This window comes from Parasteatoda tepidariorum, chromosome 6 (assembly GCF_982258835.1).
Source record: "Parasteatoda tepidariorum strain Cologne lab strain chromosome 6, Ptep-v5.0, whole genome shotgun sequence".
Lineage (NCBI taxonomy): Eukaryota > Metazoa > Arthropoda > Arachnida > Araneae > Theridiidae > Parasteatoda > Parasteatoda tepidariorum.
Window position 1 is genome coordinate 1,706,821 of NC_141760.1, and position 15,577 is coordinate 1,722,397.

The 15,577-nt window shown below is 31.5% G+C and overlaps 1 protein-coding gene across 1 annotated transcript; it reads left to right on the forward strand.

Moving 5' to 3' along the window:
• Window positions 1-5,743: 5,743 nt before the first annotated feature.
• LOC107446493 (alpha-crystallin B chain) lies at window positions 5,744-14,564 on the forward strand. The gene is made up of 2 exons (XM_016061166.4): window positions 5,744-6,002; window positions 14,139-14,564. Exons 1-2 carry the CDS (start codon window positions 5,787-5,789, stop codon window positions 14,499-14,501), a joined length of 579 nt encoding a protein of 192 aa, XP_015916652.1. The 5' UTR covers window positions 5,744-5,786; the 3' UTR covers window positions 14,502-14,564.
• The last annotated feature ends 1,013 nt before the right edge of the window (window positions 14,565-15,577 follow it).

A 15,577-nucleotide genomic window follows, 5' to 3' on the forward strand; every position in this document is an offset into this window, starting at 1 on the left:
TACCTTTCCGTCTGAACACCCGCCGATACTCGTGTGCGGTGACCTCATACTCATAACTTCTTGAACGTCGTATAACTCGAAGAAAAGGGATTTTAAGAATTTCAGCTTCGAAAAAAGAGGAAATTTCCTTGGAGTTAAAATTAAATTTTTTAGGAGTAAGCTACGAATAACGACCGCTTATTTCAAACCCTGGCTCTGGGGCAGGGTTAGCCCTGGTTGGCCGGGTGGACTCGTGTTCGAGGGAACGGACGAAGAATCCCCGTGTGCACGTTACTGGTGACTGGTGCACGTTAAATCTGCCGGGGTCACAAAGTCTTCCAAGTTCCCGTAACAAATCAATACCTGTGGAGTACTTATTCAAGAGTTCTCTTGTCTTCAAGGTTGGGTTCAAAATTGACAAAGCCACGGAGTTGAGCATAATAACTCTTATTATTATAAACTGAAGTTCATGAAACTATGTGTTCATATTAAAAGTACCGCCGCTGCTGTAATGGATATTTAACGTTATCTCCCTGCACAAACACTACAAGATTTAGAAACTTGAAATTTCGAATGTGTGTAGAAAAATGGAGTAGCAAACCACACGGGATGAGGCCTCCTAGTGTTATAAATAAAATTACGAACCCCGTTGAGGTAGAAACTTATATCTTTAAAAACTTTCAGTATTTTTTGTTTTAATTGAGTCACATGTCTACATACTCATTCAATGACGAACTCTGTGTTATTTTATTCGCACGAAGTAATATGAACAGAACTCTTCGTATTTATTTATTTTTTAATGGTACCTTCATTAACAGGGTGCGTAGCGTTTGTAAAAAGTACTTAAAGGTGCTTTTTTGTGGATATCGTTTTTAAAAGCTTTTAAAGGTGCTTTTTTCAGCTGGCGTTTTTAAAAAGTGCTTTTTTTCCGAATAATTTTTTTTCTTCCCTCCAGTGATATCTGGTGGATCCCATGCATTTCACAAAAAATGGGGAGTTTGCTACGTAATCATTCACGCGGACTTCATGTCGTACCCACGTTATGACTTGCGCATGCGCGCACACTTGAAACCGAAACCCGAGTGCTCCAATTCGGATAGAGAGTATCAGATCCTTATGAAATGTTTTTCTTTTGAAATTATTTTAATTTTGTTCTTGTTTATTTTATTTTACTTCTAACACTTTTTTTGACGTAGGGGGTAAGGGTACTTTTGTTCTGAGTTCAGGGTCAAGTTGAATTCACTCGGTGATGTGGGAAAGTACTGATTGTTTCGATTTACGCCCGTTTCTTTTTGGGGTTTTTTTAACGCTAAAACTGTTCATAAAAAGTTTTTGTTTTTCAATAATATCATTGATTGAATATGGATTTTTTGAGTGCTTGAAAACTTTTGTAAAGTGCTTGAAAAGTTTTTAAAAAGTGCTTATTTTTGATTCAAAGATTTGGCTACGCACCCTGATTAAAAAATACCCTATTACTTTTTCAAAAATCCCAAACGTATAGAGTCCGTTATAACGGCAAACGGTATCGTCGTTATAGCGTCGCTCTAAGCCAGTGTTTCCCAAACTTATGACTTTTGTGTACCCTTTCTAAATTTTTCGTAACGCTGTGTACCACTAATAAAAAAAATGAATGCATTTTTTACTGTAAAAAAAATTGCACAAAGGTTAAAAATCACAACTGGCTGTTGACACCACTAATTATTATCTGTTAACTCTGCAAAAAAATAGCCAATAGAAAAATACGTAATCGTAAATTTTCATGGCTAGCTTTGTTTTTAAATAAAAGTTTTTGAAATTTTTGTTAGTAGCAAGATATTTCGCATAAGAACGTGTACCTCATCTAAACTGTTCCCGTACCCCTGGGGATACGCGAACCACACTTTGGGAAACACAGCTCTAGGCAAATACACATAAATAATGTTAAAATAGCAGCTTAAAAAAATGAAGGAAGCATACTATAGCATTACATGTCTTTGATGATACTAAATATTGATTTCAATGGTTAACGGGTCAGTCTTCGAGAAATGAAATACTATTATGGATGATAGATGCGGGATCCATGAAAAGGCGGATTCTTTTGAAATGTGCGACTGTTTTTTTTTGTTGTAATTATAGCAGAAGAATTTTTCCTTTGTAAGGAGAACGATTTGGCTGGTGGTCGCCCGTACGTTTGCTTCATAAACTTTAAGAGATAGATTGTGGGAGGAAAACAAAGTGAAAATTCCGTGCGTTTTTAACTTTTTTTTTCTAAATAAATAAAAGTTTTCTATTTTACCTTTTTTGTATATTATTTTTTACTTAAATAGTGTATTCCGCTCTCAATATGTTGTCTCACTATCGGTGTTCATTTTTATGCACTTACAAACATCGTTTTGCTGTGACTTGTGCAATCATCATAACATCTCAGCATATATTTACTGTACACATATATCAGAAAAGGTTTTAATTTCAAAATTTTTTTGAAAATGTATGAAAAGGGAAAGGAAAAAAAATGGTGATAAGGGGGGTCTCAGGCTTGAGCCCGATCCACTCTTTATTCTGGTTTGAATTTTCGAAGTGAAACGACATAGTAGTTTGTGTTTCTGATTTTAGCTGGCAGTGTTTTAACTCCTCGTTATATTTTGCCGATTACATTTAGCTGATAAATATATGTATGGCCGAAGAATATGTAACAAACTCCTGTTATTTGCAGCCCCCCCCCCGTCTTTTCACCTGAAACAGACATTTCTAGGAGAAGCAGTGCGGGTTTAAATAGAAAACTTAATCATTGAATCCATTGATTTAGAAATGTAATGTTTTTTTGCCTCATTTAATGCATCATTCTTTTTAATAGAATATTGTTTGTAATCCGTTTGCAGCAGTTTTTTTTTGCTCTATTTTTACGCGCTGTTACGATCTGGAACAAAAATTAAATAGTTTATGACCCATATAACTTAAAATATAGTGTGTCGTGTTTGCTAGCATTTTTATGTTTTAGTAAATAATTTGTAACATTCCCATTTGTTTGTTTACATCGAGGCAGCGGTCGAAAGAAAACGATCTTTCGTCATCGTCTGCAGACTTCAGTCAAAAGGCGTCACGCGTTGGGAATGAGAAGGAAAAAAAATAAAAAATAAAATAAAGCAATGAAGTGAAGTCAAGGACGGGGGATTACTCTTCCCACGAATATCTCTCTTTTTATGGCCATCTTTGGACGAAATGGCTGTTGTCGCCTATGACGCCCGACGCCTCCGCTTTCAAGTTGAAATGTTGCTACCATTTTTTATCACCCTCCCTCTGGAAAACATCTGGAACTACCAAACCGATCGTGAACCTCCATTTTTGTTTCATCCATTTGAACAGCTTTCAATCGTTCATTCTTTAAGGTGCATTCAGAAGGGAGAAGGAAATCATTCTGTGAAGGGCCCTATTGAAATCCCTAGCAAAAAGTGAATAATCCTCCTGAGCCTTAAAAATCTCAACACCTCCAATTTGAAAAATAAATAAATAAAAATAGCTATACATAAGAATACATCATTTTAAAAACATAAATATAATAATTTTCATTTCAAAAACTAAAATTTATTGGGAAAACAAATGGTTTGTTGCATTTCCTCAGCACTATGCAAAATGACAAAACATTGATTGTTGCATTTCTTCAACAGAGTCAAAAAGATTCAAAAATTCAATTCAATTCTCATACCTTTTCATTCAAATATTTTAAAATTAGTCATGTTCTTGCAAAAAACGTGTGCATCTTTGTGAGCAACAAATTGAACTTCGTATAGCCCAAAGTTCTCAACTGTATAGCCATATAGTATAAAGAAAAAAAGTTAAACAATACGTGTTAGGCGTAATGTTACTCAGTGTAGCCATGTAGCAGAAAAAGATACAATATGTACAATAGATACAATATGTTGGAACAATATGTGTTAGGAGTAATGTTACGGAATTGCAATAATTGCCGAAATTTTACTCGTCTGTGAAAATACATACGCTTTTGAGTTTGTTGCTGATATGCAACACCGGAATATAAAAGGTCTAATAATGGCAGAAAAAATGCGATTTGTTTTTTATGCGAAGTTGAAATGCTATCAAAAAATTATTTAAAAAAATTTCAATTAAATATAAATGTTATTTTTGAATTATTTTATATTTTTCATGAAAATATAAATTTTATATTTTTTAAAATTTTTTACATATTACAGGTTTTTTATATTTCGTATTTTGGTACTGAAAAAAATCCACTAGAATGAAATAACGAGATATTTATTTAACATAAAACCCATCAAAAAGGTGATCTTACTTTTCAGACCCACAAGGGTAAAAATCAATTATATTTTTACTTTTGTATTAAAATATTATTTTTTTTAAGTGTTATATTGGGTCTTAAGAGGTTAAATCTTCCGTCGACTATCTCAAGTATGACCATAATCCATGAGGTTCTTGCATTATTACTTAAATGTGTGAACAATCGTTTTGAAAATGAATTTAAACATAATTATAAAAGTATTATTTTAAGATTATTTTTTCTGTTTGTGCAACAAGACAAAGTATTCATTAAAATGTTTCAAAAATCGTGTGTTTATACATTTTTCGTTTGTTTTTTGAATAATAATTTTTTGCGAAGGCAACAGAAATTTTCACAAACAATTTCAGTAATTTAAATAAAATCTACTAGTCACACAAATTCTGAGAAAGATTTTACATTTAAATTTTATAGCAAAATAAATCATGCTCTATTTAATTATGTTAATGATATATGTTGTGAACACAATAAAAGTTAGTATTATTTAGTTAGTATATATATATATATATATATATATATATATATATATATATATATATATATATATATATATATATATATAAATACAAGAAAACACCAAGAAAGTTTGCGGATATAATCGTGTGGGCTGAAGAAAAGATTATATCTTTTTTTTCCGGTTTTTTAATTAACATTTCATTTTTTTTTTAATAAACTGTTGTTTGTTATTTTTTACTTATTATTTCCCACCCCCCTTTTTTTCATATGTCTATAATTTTTCTTTGTTTTATTCTTCATTTTGAACTTATATATATATATATATATATATATATATATATATATATATATATATATATATATATATATATATATATATATATATATATATATATATATATATATATATATATATATATATATATATATATATATATATATATATATATATATATATATATATATATATATATATATATATATATATATATATATATATATATATATAATATATATATATATATATATATATATATATATATATGATTTCAACAGGGAAAGTGCATCCTTTTGCGAACATCCACTCATGTGTACTCAGCTCTCGTATTGTTACTGTTAATATACACATTTTTTATATATTTTCTTAAAATTTTATTTTTGCAGTCTAGTTGATTAAACATTAATCTGTGTAATATTTTACCTGGATAGGATCCTCCTTTTGGTGAGAAATTTGTTTTTCATATTTTTATTTATTTTGTTTATTTATTAAGAAAAAGTGTATTTGTTAAAAACGTTTTCTGACAAGAAACGCAGATTATTCTGAACTTCTTAAATTTTAAAAGACATTCAATCCTCGCAACAACTTATTATTGGCTTCATGAACTTGACACCGTTACTCGATCGTCAACCATCGACCGGTTCTATTTGCGTGGTCAAATATGGCAGTTGACTCAGCATTTCAAGGCAGCCTACCTGCCTATAAAAACATTGAAAACGCGGCGCATTGCTCTCTTTTACTTTAGATTTAAAAATTCCCTGAAAGCCCCAATTCGAAAAAAAAAAAATGTCCTACACTACCCGATCCGTGATCAGCAGAAATGTTTGGGATGATGGATTCGATTTTCCTTCCCGGATCAGGGATCAGCATTTCGGACTCGGACTAACTGACCTCGACCTGGATGCCCCCTCATCTTTCTACCGAGGTTACTACCTGAGGCCCAGGAGACAACTTAGCAGCGGAGGATTGTCCGAGATTAAGGCCGAATCAGATAAATTTCAGGTAACCATTTGAAATAACTTTCTCTACAAATTAATCATAAATAAATAATTTTTTGCTATTTCGTTTATAACAATATTTATAAAATTAAAATATTAATATTCTATTGTGTTTAGTTTCAAAAATATCTTCATTCTAAGATTTGCGCTTTAACCTGATTTTTACTCAGAAATATGCAATAAAATATTTATTTTTTAAATTCAATTAATTGAACTTAATTAATTATTTTAGTTATTTATGAATTATTTGTTATTTTTTAATTATTAGTTATTTATTAATTATTTTAGTTATTATTGCTACCTAAAAATGATAGATTTGAATAGTTAGCTACTACGTTTGCATACTGTTAGAATATTTTTACTGTGTATTTCTTCATGTGTTGGTTTTGACACAAAATGAGCAAAGAATGATGAATTATATATATATATTGTATGTTTCTTATTTGGTATTTGTTTGTAGGATTGATTGGGTATTGGAGACACGTTTTCCTAAAATAACATTTACGTATGGGTTATAATTATTATGTTGGATTTAAAATCTAAATATGAAGTCTTGATTTATTGATTGCTCTATTTTTCCAGAGAAACAAATGTTTGCATAATTTCTACCTTTTTTTTCACTTTTTGTTTTGAAAACATAAATGTAAAAGTCCTATAAAATGTTATGTAAAAGTCCTTTAAAAATAAAAGGTGTCGTGAAAAATTTGAAATTTTCCGCTTAAGATTTGGTTTAACTTTATTTAAGTAAAATAAATTGATAATAAAAAAATAAATAAATAAAATTTATGAATTTTAAGACACTAATAAGTATTGACTGTTAAAACAAAAACAAGTTTAATTATACTTTTTAAAATGATGTAAAAATTGCATACCGTACTATTTAAAATATTTTCGACGAATATTAAATAAAATAAAAAAAATTAAATATTTATTAAAAGTTTTTTTTTCCGTGGAACTATTTTTGAATAAATGAATTTTAGAATTATGTGAAAAAAGTTTTCAATTCGCCTAAAAAGTTTTCGATATATGGCGAAATACGCGAAAAGTATAGTTAACATTAAGGGTCCAAACTTTGTACCGCTCTCCCGACCAGATTGCGGCTACTACCCCCCCCCCCCTATATTTTAGGAGTCAGAAATACTAATCCGTCGAAAAAAGGTATGTTTATTCAGAAAAAGTACGTTTTTGTGCTTTATTTCGTAATTTAAAATATCTTCTGCATTAATTAGCATATTTGAGGTCACCCTCTCAAACTATTAAGAATAAGTCCTAGAACGTAAAGATCCGATCACTAGATCAAAAGTTAATAAGGGTGGTCCGTTTTTTATTTTGCGCACTGTACAACAGCAGTTACCAATACTTAAAAAAAATTTTTTGTAGAATTTTTGATCTCAGAAATGAGGTTTGAAATGATGTTAAAACAAAGAATTTTAAACAAAATATTTTCAATTATCAATATTAACGCATATTTTTATTTTTTACTTATAAGCTTATACAATTGTGACAACATTTATTAGATTTATTTTAACTTATTTCGTTCAAAGGTTGCTGTTTGCAATTGTCAAAGACATACCATAACTTCACAATCATGCTTTATAAATGAAAAATAAAATTTTCCTTAAAAGAAACAAACTGCTTGGTTATTTTTTTTAGAGTGGGAAGTTTATGTTTATTTAAAATACTAAATGCAGAAGTTTTGTTATCTATTTTAATTTTTCTAAAATTTAAAATCATAACTTTTTTGAGCAGTTTTGGATTTTGAACAGCGATTAATAATATCATGCGTTATTTTTCAATAGCTCAATAAAATTAAGTTTCGAAAACGTTCAGATGTTTTTGTTATAAGCAGGACTAGGGTGAACTAAAGATCCCGAAAAAAGTCAAATAAAATATGTAACAACCATCAAACATGACTATAAATAATTTCTAATACCCTTAAAAATTTTCACTCTTTACATGAGGTTTGATACATAAAATAATTATAAATCATTACTTGTATTCATAAATTTAATTGAAAAATAAGGTCATCATTTGAAATAAATGTGTAATTAACGAATAAAATTTATAAACAAACAAACTTATTAAATTTTAGTAAAAATCTTCAAAAACATCAGAATCGTATTGCGTTCTCAAATGAAATTCTTCAAAAGTTTGTCCCAAACCAAATTCTTTTGTGCTTGAAAAACTAAGTGTAACATCAACATTTGTTATTTGATAAAATAAAAAATAATAATGAAAATAAATAGTTAGATTAATATAATACAAATCATAATATAAAATTAAATCATAATATATCATTCAAATTCATAATAAATGATTAAAAAGGGAAGAAAAAGTATAAAAAATGCAAAAAGGAATATAATTAAAGAAAAATATGACACTTTCAAAAAATGCATTTATTATCACGATAAGTTATAATTTAAATAATATTCATTCAAGTAATATTTTTGCTCACATAATTATTATAAATATTTGTCAAATAATTTTCATAAGATCAAATATAATTTTTTTTTATTCTATAGGACTTTTTGTCCTGTCGAAGTCGTGGACATTTTTTCGATTCTTTCAACATTGTCGTCGTCTCTATACTTCTGCAGTGTAGTACTCCTCTTTTGGGCAAGAAGTCTTATTTTTAAGAATTTAATTCTTTTTTAAAGCAGCTGCCCACCATCACTGAGTTATGAGTGGGTCAGCCTATCTCCGGGGGGGGGGGGGCATGCCATTCCTACGCCCACGCATTTCAAAAGAGTAGGTTCCATATGGACATCATTTATCCCACCTCTCTCACAGATATTAAAAAAAAACGTATATTTTACTGTTTTTTTTTTAATCTGAAGAGACCTTCATAAATGGAACAAGTTGCATGGAACATATTTCACAATTTTTTCTTTTTAACGTAATTCATTAAATTTGTTTTTAGATCTATTTTTTTTTTGAAATAGTGAATATTAACCCTATTGAGGAAGGATGACTTAATAAAAAATCCTACGTGTTTGCATTTTAATATTTTGAAAGCATTTTCCATCATTAACTGACTATTTCTGTTGTTCAAATGTAGAAGAAAAGATTATATATAGCGTCCTTTTATGTATAGAAAGCCTTTTACTAATATATTGTTTGAGAGACCAAATCTATTAGTAATATTTAAGATCGCTTAAACTTCATTTTTTGATGTCTTCGACGTAAGCTATTATTAAAGATGTTTATACGAGATTGTGCTAGAAAATGACGTGAAAGTATCGAAACAGGCTAAAAAATATCAACAAAGAAACAAGTGCAAACAGCAGAATAAAAACAATAAAGCTGATAATTAAAATTTTATGTAGAATCTCATAGTGAGTCTAATAATTTGGACTGTAGTGACTGAATAAATGAAATCATACTTATTTTAGTTCAACATTCTCATGAATTTGAAAGATTTGTCAATCCTATGCCATGAAGAGTAAATTAGTTTATTGAAAAAACAATTATTTTAAGTTATTCAATCTTTCAATCTTTCTTAATTATTAATATCTTTTAACTATATATTTAATAAGTTTTAGAAGCGCTGGAATTTTAATAAAAATAGAATACTAACAATTATGGGTAAAACTGAAAATATGTTTTTTAAACATCAAACTATTATATCGGGGCAAATGGAAAATTATAACTTAAACATTTTATGCGCCTTTTTGTCTGTTTATTATTATTTTTTTTAAAGTTTATTATGAAATATAATAATTTGCATGCCCCCCTTTTATGATTTCTTTGTAAAAAACTTTCATTATCAAGTAAATCAGACTGATCAAAAATTACACCCTAACGAATATATTTATTTATTGTATAATATAAAAATATTTTTGATTTAATAGGTCAAAAAAATTCAATTGGTTAAAATTAAATTTTAAAAAAATCATTCACTTTAAACAACTGTTTTTTTTCTTAAATCACAGTTGATTTAAATCAATGATTGTTTTAAAAATATCAAATGATTAAAGACGCGATTTCAATAATGATTTAAATCACGCTAACTGTTTTAAAAAATATTAATCATCGTCCGCCCTATTACAAGGGTTGCTATTTATATTTCTGGCCTTGGCAACAGTAAGTGTTGCTAGGCGACCGCAGACGATTTTAATCGAAAGTTTGATATTTTTAAACATAAATTCAGCAGACGATTTACCATTATAGCTTCATTTGTGTTGTTGACAGTAAATTGAAAAGTTCTTCTCTTTCAAAAAATGGAATTGAATCGTGAACATTTTCGTGCCATTATTTTTCATAACTTTCGACATGGATTGTCAAGACAGGAGTGCTTCGATGAACTTAATTCTTTATTCAGCGATAAAGAGCCATCCTACAGCACTGTAAAAAATTGGTATAACGAATTTAATCGTGGTCGATGTTCGATCCCAGACGAATCCCGTGCAGGTCGTCCAAAATCCGTTGTTGTGCCAGAAAAGATCGATGCTGTGCGTGAACTGATAAAGCAAAATCGTCATGTGACATACCGTGAGATATAGGCGTCTTTGGACATTAGTATGACTAGCATCAATAAAATATTACATGAACATTTGAGCGTAAAAAAAATTTGTTCGCGTTGGATCCCGCATAATCTGACAAACGCTCAAAAAAAGGCTCGTGTCGATTGGTGCAAGGAAATGTTGGAAAAATACGTTCAAGGTACATCAAAGGCTGTGTATAACATCTACACAGGTGACGAATCATGGATTTATGAATATGAGCCGGAAACAAAACAGCAATCAACTGTATAGGTCTTCCAAGACGAGGCAAAACCGACAAAAATTGTTCGAGGAAGAAGCACATCGAAACAAATGATTGCCTGTTTCTTCGTCATTAACTGTCATGTGGCAACAGTGGCGTTAGAGCAACCCAAGACGGTCAATTCTGATGTGTACACGATCATCTGTTTACCAGAAGTCATCGGAGAAATTCGAAAAAAGCAGAAGAACCGGCGAATCATTCTTCATCACGACAATGCGAGCTGTCACACATCGACTCAAACAAAGGCATTTCTGACGGAGCGAAAGATCGAACTGACGGGTCATCCTCCGTACAGCCCTGATTTGGCACCCAATGACTTCTTATTCCCACACATCAAAAATAAATTACGTGGACAACGATTTTCGACCCCCGAAGAAAGCGGTTGATGCATTCAAAACGCATGTTTTGAAGTTACCTCAATCGGACTGGAAAAAGTGCTTTGAAAATTGGTTCAAACGCATGCAAAAGTGTATTGATCATCATGGAGAATATTTTGAAAAACAATAAAACCAATTTCGATTCTACATGTTTGTTTTTTTATTATTAGGCCAGAAATATAAATAGCAACCCTCGTATGACACAAAAACTGTCTGAATTAGAATTGTAATTTTTCGACCTTTAGATGCGTATAGATAACCGGGGCAAACTTCTATTAATATTTATAACAATTAATATTTGGCTCGAAAATGAATGATTTCCAGCGAAATATTAATGGTATTTATTTTTTGCTTAAATTTTACGGATGGTATTTCTCTTTATTTAATAACCCCTAAAACTTCATATTTATAGTTAAATATATTTTAAAATCATGGTATATTCTCCATAAAATATTTTCTTGAGCCGAACATTTACCCGTTGAAAATAAATTTAAAATCATAATCAAGGTTTTTGCGTCATGAGACGTCAAATCAATGCTTTTCTAGACTTGAAGCTACTCTATGTACTCCCTCTGCTCTCCAAGAACTAAATAATTCGATAAATCAGTTTGTTCTTCATTTTTTTTTAAATCATAAAAAGAAGCACGGGGGCGTGATGGCTCAGGGGATAGAGCATTCCAATGAGGTGAACTGGGAATTCCGCATCCGGCTTGCATCCACCACAGACGCAAAATATCCTCAGTGGTAGATGGATCATGGGTTAGAGTCCCCTTGCCATCAGACTAACCGTGGGAGGGTTTCCTCTCCGTGTAACTCAAATGCGGGTTTGTTCCAATAAAAAGTCCTCCACGAAGGCAAATTTTCCCCAATACTTGATCCAGGAGTTCCTTTGTCTTCTGGATTAGGTTCAAAATGCCAAGACTATGGAGTTGAACATTATTAATCGTAAATCCCAAAAATTGGGTCTGCTGTTCAACGACGGTTATTAAAAAAGGAAGCACGTATTCTTGTAGTAAAAATTTTCCACTTAAATATTATTATGTTATTATTAGGTTATCATTTCATTTCTCTGTTGATATTATTTTGATTAGATTGTATGAATGTTTGTTGATATTATCTAATGGAATGGTTGATTGCAGATTCTCTTTTAAACTGACACTTTGATTACAAAGTAAACAATAGGCTTTGTAATAAATTTATCTATCACTTGAGAAAAAAAGTCATTTTTCCAGAAAACAATTGAAAACAATAAAAAAAAAATCCCAATTTTTCGATAGTGGGAAGAAATTTACTGAAATGGCAGTATCATGATAGTTTAAAAGAATTAGACTTTCAAATCAACTTGTTCAAACTTATAATGACTCTAAATTTTCAATGAGTGATCTAGATCCACAGGTAGAACTTATTAGTGGGTATTAGTGCATAGAACGAGTAAAATCAACCGGCAAAGAGTATAATGAAGAATAACAAATGCTATCGAAATTTTACAAATCACTACTGAAGAATCACTATGATCGCTAAAAACTTGTTTAATTGCCGGAAGAAACTTGCTAGAGTTATGCTACTTATCGGCTATCGAGTCCTTTCTGTTTTTTTCCCGCAATCAAACAGGCTCTGATTTATCAGAAACACCTTCGTTAGTAGTGATTTACCCAGTTTGCGATATCACTTGTTTTTACTTAAATATTAGTTTGAAATCCTCTAATGACTTCGAGACAGGTGTTTGAAAGATGGTTGTTGTGAAATATTTCAAATGGAAAAGAAGATTTTGCATGGAAGTAAAACACAATGAACTCTATCTTACGAGTCAATAGTTAGATTGTTGCTTTGAATGGCTCGACCCAATGAACATATTTCTCGGTTTTAGTTGCTAACATCTGAAATAGACGCTAATAAACTTTGGTTTTTCTTTCATTCTTAATTTGGTTGATCACGCTTTATTCTTTTTTTGAAACATAGGACCCACATCTACAGTGTCAGAAGACGCCTTCTCCTGTCATTTTTTCTGCAGAAATTTCATGACAGGGTCAGTAGGTAAAATAATATATACTGTAATTATACACTTAGTAAATAAAATAGCATTCCTCATGAAACCTGAAAAATTTATTGTAAAGCAAGTTATTGATTGAAAGCTCAACAGACGATTCTAAGTGAATTTAGAACAATAGGAGAGAGGCAAAATATTTGACTACAAATAATAGAGTGACCTATGATAGAATGTGTAAATGAAATAGGGAACTTTTCACTCATCGCCCTTCTTCGTTACCATGATTACGGAAAACCTTACAACGGCACAGTACGTTTTAGTAAGAAGTGGGAATATACATGGGAAAAAATTGCGGATAATATGGTAATGGAGAGAGGAATAGTGTGACGCCTATTCTACTAAGGAAGTGTATAAAAGTTTTTATATTTTCTCTTTGGCGATCCCAAAACAATTACTAAACAGAAATATTACTTCTACTTAAGAGGACATCTCATGATAAATTCTATTTTACATCCATTAATAATTTAAAGAATAGGAAAAAAAAAATGATTTCTAGTAAACCAAGAGTATGAAACATGAAATTTCAAACGTAGAATATTTTTAAATGTTAACAAATTAAGGCAGGATTGCGTTATAGGGATGTTTCTGCCTCAGCGCTTACTTCTCAATGATATGACCCAGGTCCGAATCTCAATACGAATTTTACTCCTGGTTCGCACTGATTACAGTGCTGACTTACACATCTTCAGTGTTATCATGTGGGGACCATGGGTTAGAATTCTCTTGCCATCGAGCTAACTGCTTCTCTCCATGTACAAAAATGATAGCTTGTCTTCTGGGTTGGGTTCAAAATTACAAGACTTCGGAGTTACGCATGATGGAGTTACAAAAATGCATTGGCTGTTGAACGCCGATTATGAAATAAAATGAAACTAACACTCGATACATGTCTATAAAATGCTGTGAGGACGAAACATTTTGCATCTATTATTAAGAATCTATTTTTTTCCAGGTTCGCTTGGATGTAGGTCACTTTGCACCAGAAGACATTGTAGTAAAGACAGTCGACGACCAGGTCGTGGTCACCGCAAAACACGAGGAGAAAGTGGACGAGCATGGATTCATCTCTCGAGAATTTACTCGTCGATATGTCCTGCCAGAATCATCTGACCTGGACAAGGTCACTTCCACCCTCTCAGCGGATGGGATCCTCATTGTTGAAGCACCCCGGAAGAAACTCCAGCCTGCCCTGGGACACAACGAGAGAGCCGTACCCATTCAAGTCCAGTCTCCAGGCATCGCCACCTGCCCACCGAAAGTGACCACAACCACCAACATACCAGTGCAAAAAGAAACATCCACTAAAGATAAATAAATGAATCTTTTATTATTTTAATTATTTCTGACTCCTTATCAATAAATTTATTTTAGTCATTACCTTGTAGGGTTTTCTCTTACATTTTGACTTGTACTGAGAATAAAACGAAAATATTGTACCAGCAATATTTTGACTACATGGTGGGCACAGGTGTCCGATCGCCCTTCTCCTATTGGGTGGCAAGAAAGTAATTTCGGTGTGTTGCACCTGAGCCATCACGGCTCCCTTTGTTACTGTCGAGAGTTTCATTAAAATAGGCTCAGAAATGCTGTTTTATCGTAATTTAATGACTAGCTGAGCCTGTCCAGTGAGTCGCTAAATCATGAACTTACGATAAAACAGCCAATACTGTACCTATTTGAAAGCAGTTTTTGACATATTAGGAAAATAAATTAAGATAATTTAGATAAATAAAAGTACCTGATGTTCAAAGGCACACGATGTAACAGTTCATAATAGGAAAGCGCCCTTAGCGGTATGCGATAACATTTACGGTTTCCTGAGTAATTCTTAATCCTCATGATGTGCCCTACTTCCGCTAGAAGTGTGTCGCAACATTTACGGGACAGGTGCTAGATCTTTATTTAGCTTTACTTATTCTATTGTGCCCATTCTAAGAACATCACACTCTCTGACTTGAAGTCTTGATGAACAGAAAAACAACTGTTTTAGAAAATTCTAGAGCTCCAAAAAAGGGATTATCAGAATGAGCAGAGAAAGAAACGAGGGAAATCTAAATTTCATCGAAAGTCTTTGCTTGAATTTCGGCCTGAAAGTGCAGTGATTGTCTAAAACAAGGTAAGGTGACCGTGTTGAAACAAAATTAAATTCCTTTATTTTATCGTATTCGTATGCAACCGTAATAGGATTTATCTTAGACATAATAAATGTTCTGTTGTGCCATTGAAGTCTTACGAAAGTCCTGAGGTTGGGCAAATCCAAGAGCCAAGTTCTCAAACTATCGAAGATATATCTCATGTTTCACATATTCCGAATGCATGATCTTCTTTTTTTAGATACTAGTTCCAACAAAGGATCAGTGGATCATAAACTGTCACTTAATGAGACGCGGT

What these genes read in the sequence shown, in the direction of transcription:
- LOC107446493 (XM_016061166.4), top strand. Translation starts at nt 5,787, where the DNA reads ATGTCCTACACTACCCGATCCGTGATCAGCAGAAATGTTTGGGATGAT. An exon ending in CCGAATCAGATAAATTTCAG is followed by an intron (nt 6,003 to 14,138) that starts GTAACCATTTGA and finishes ATTTTTTTCCAG; the next exon opens with GTTCGCTTGGATGTAGGTCA.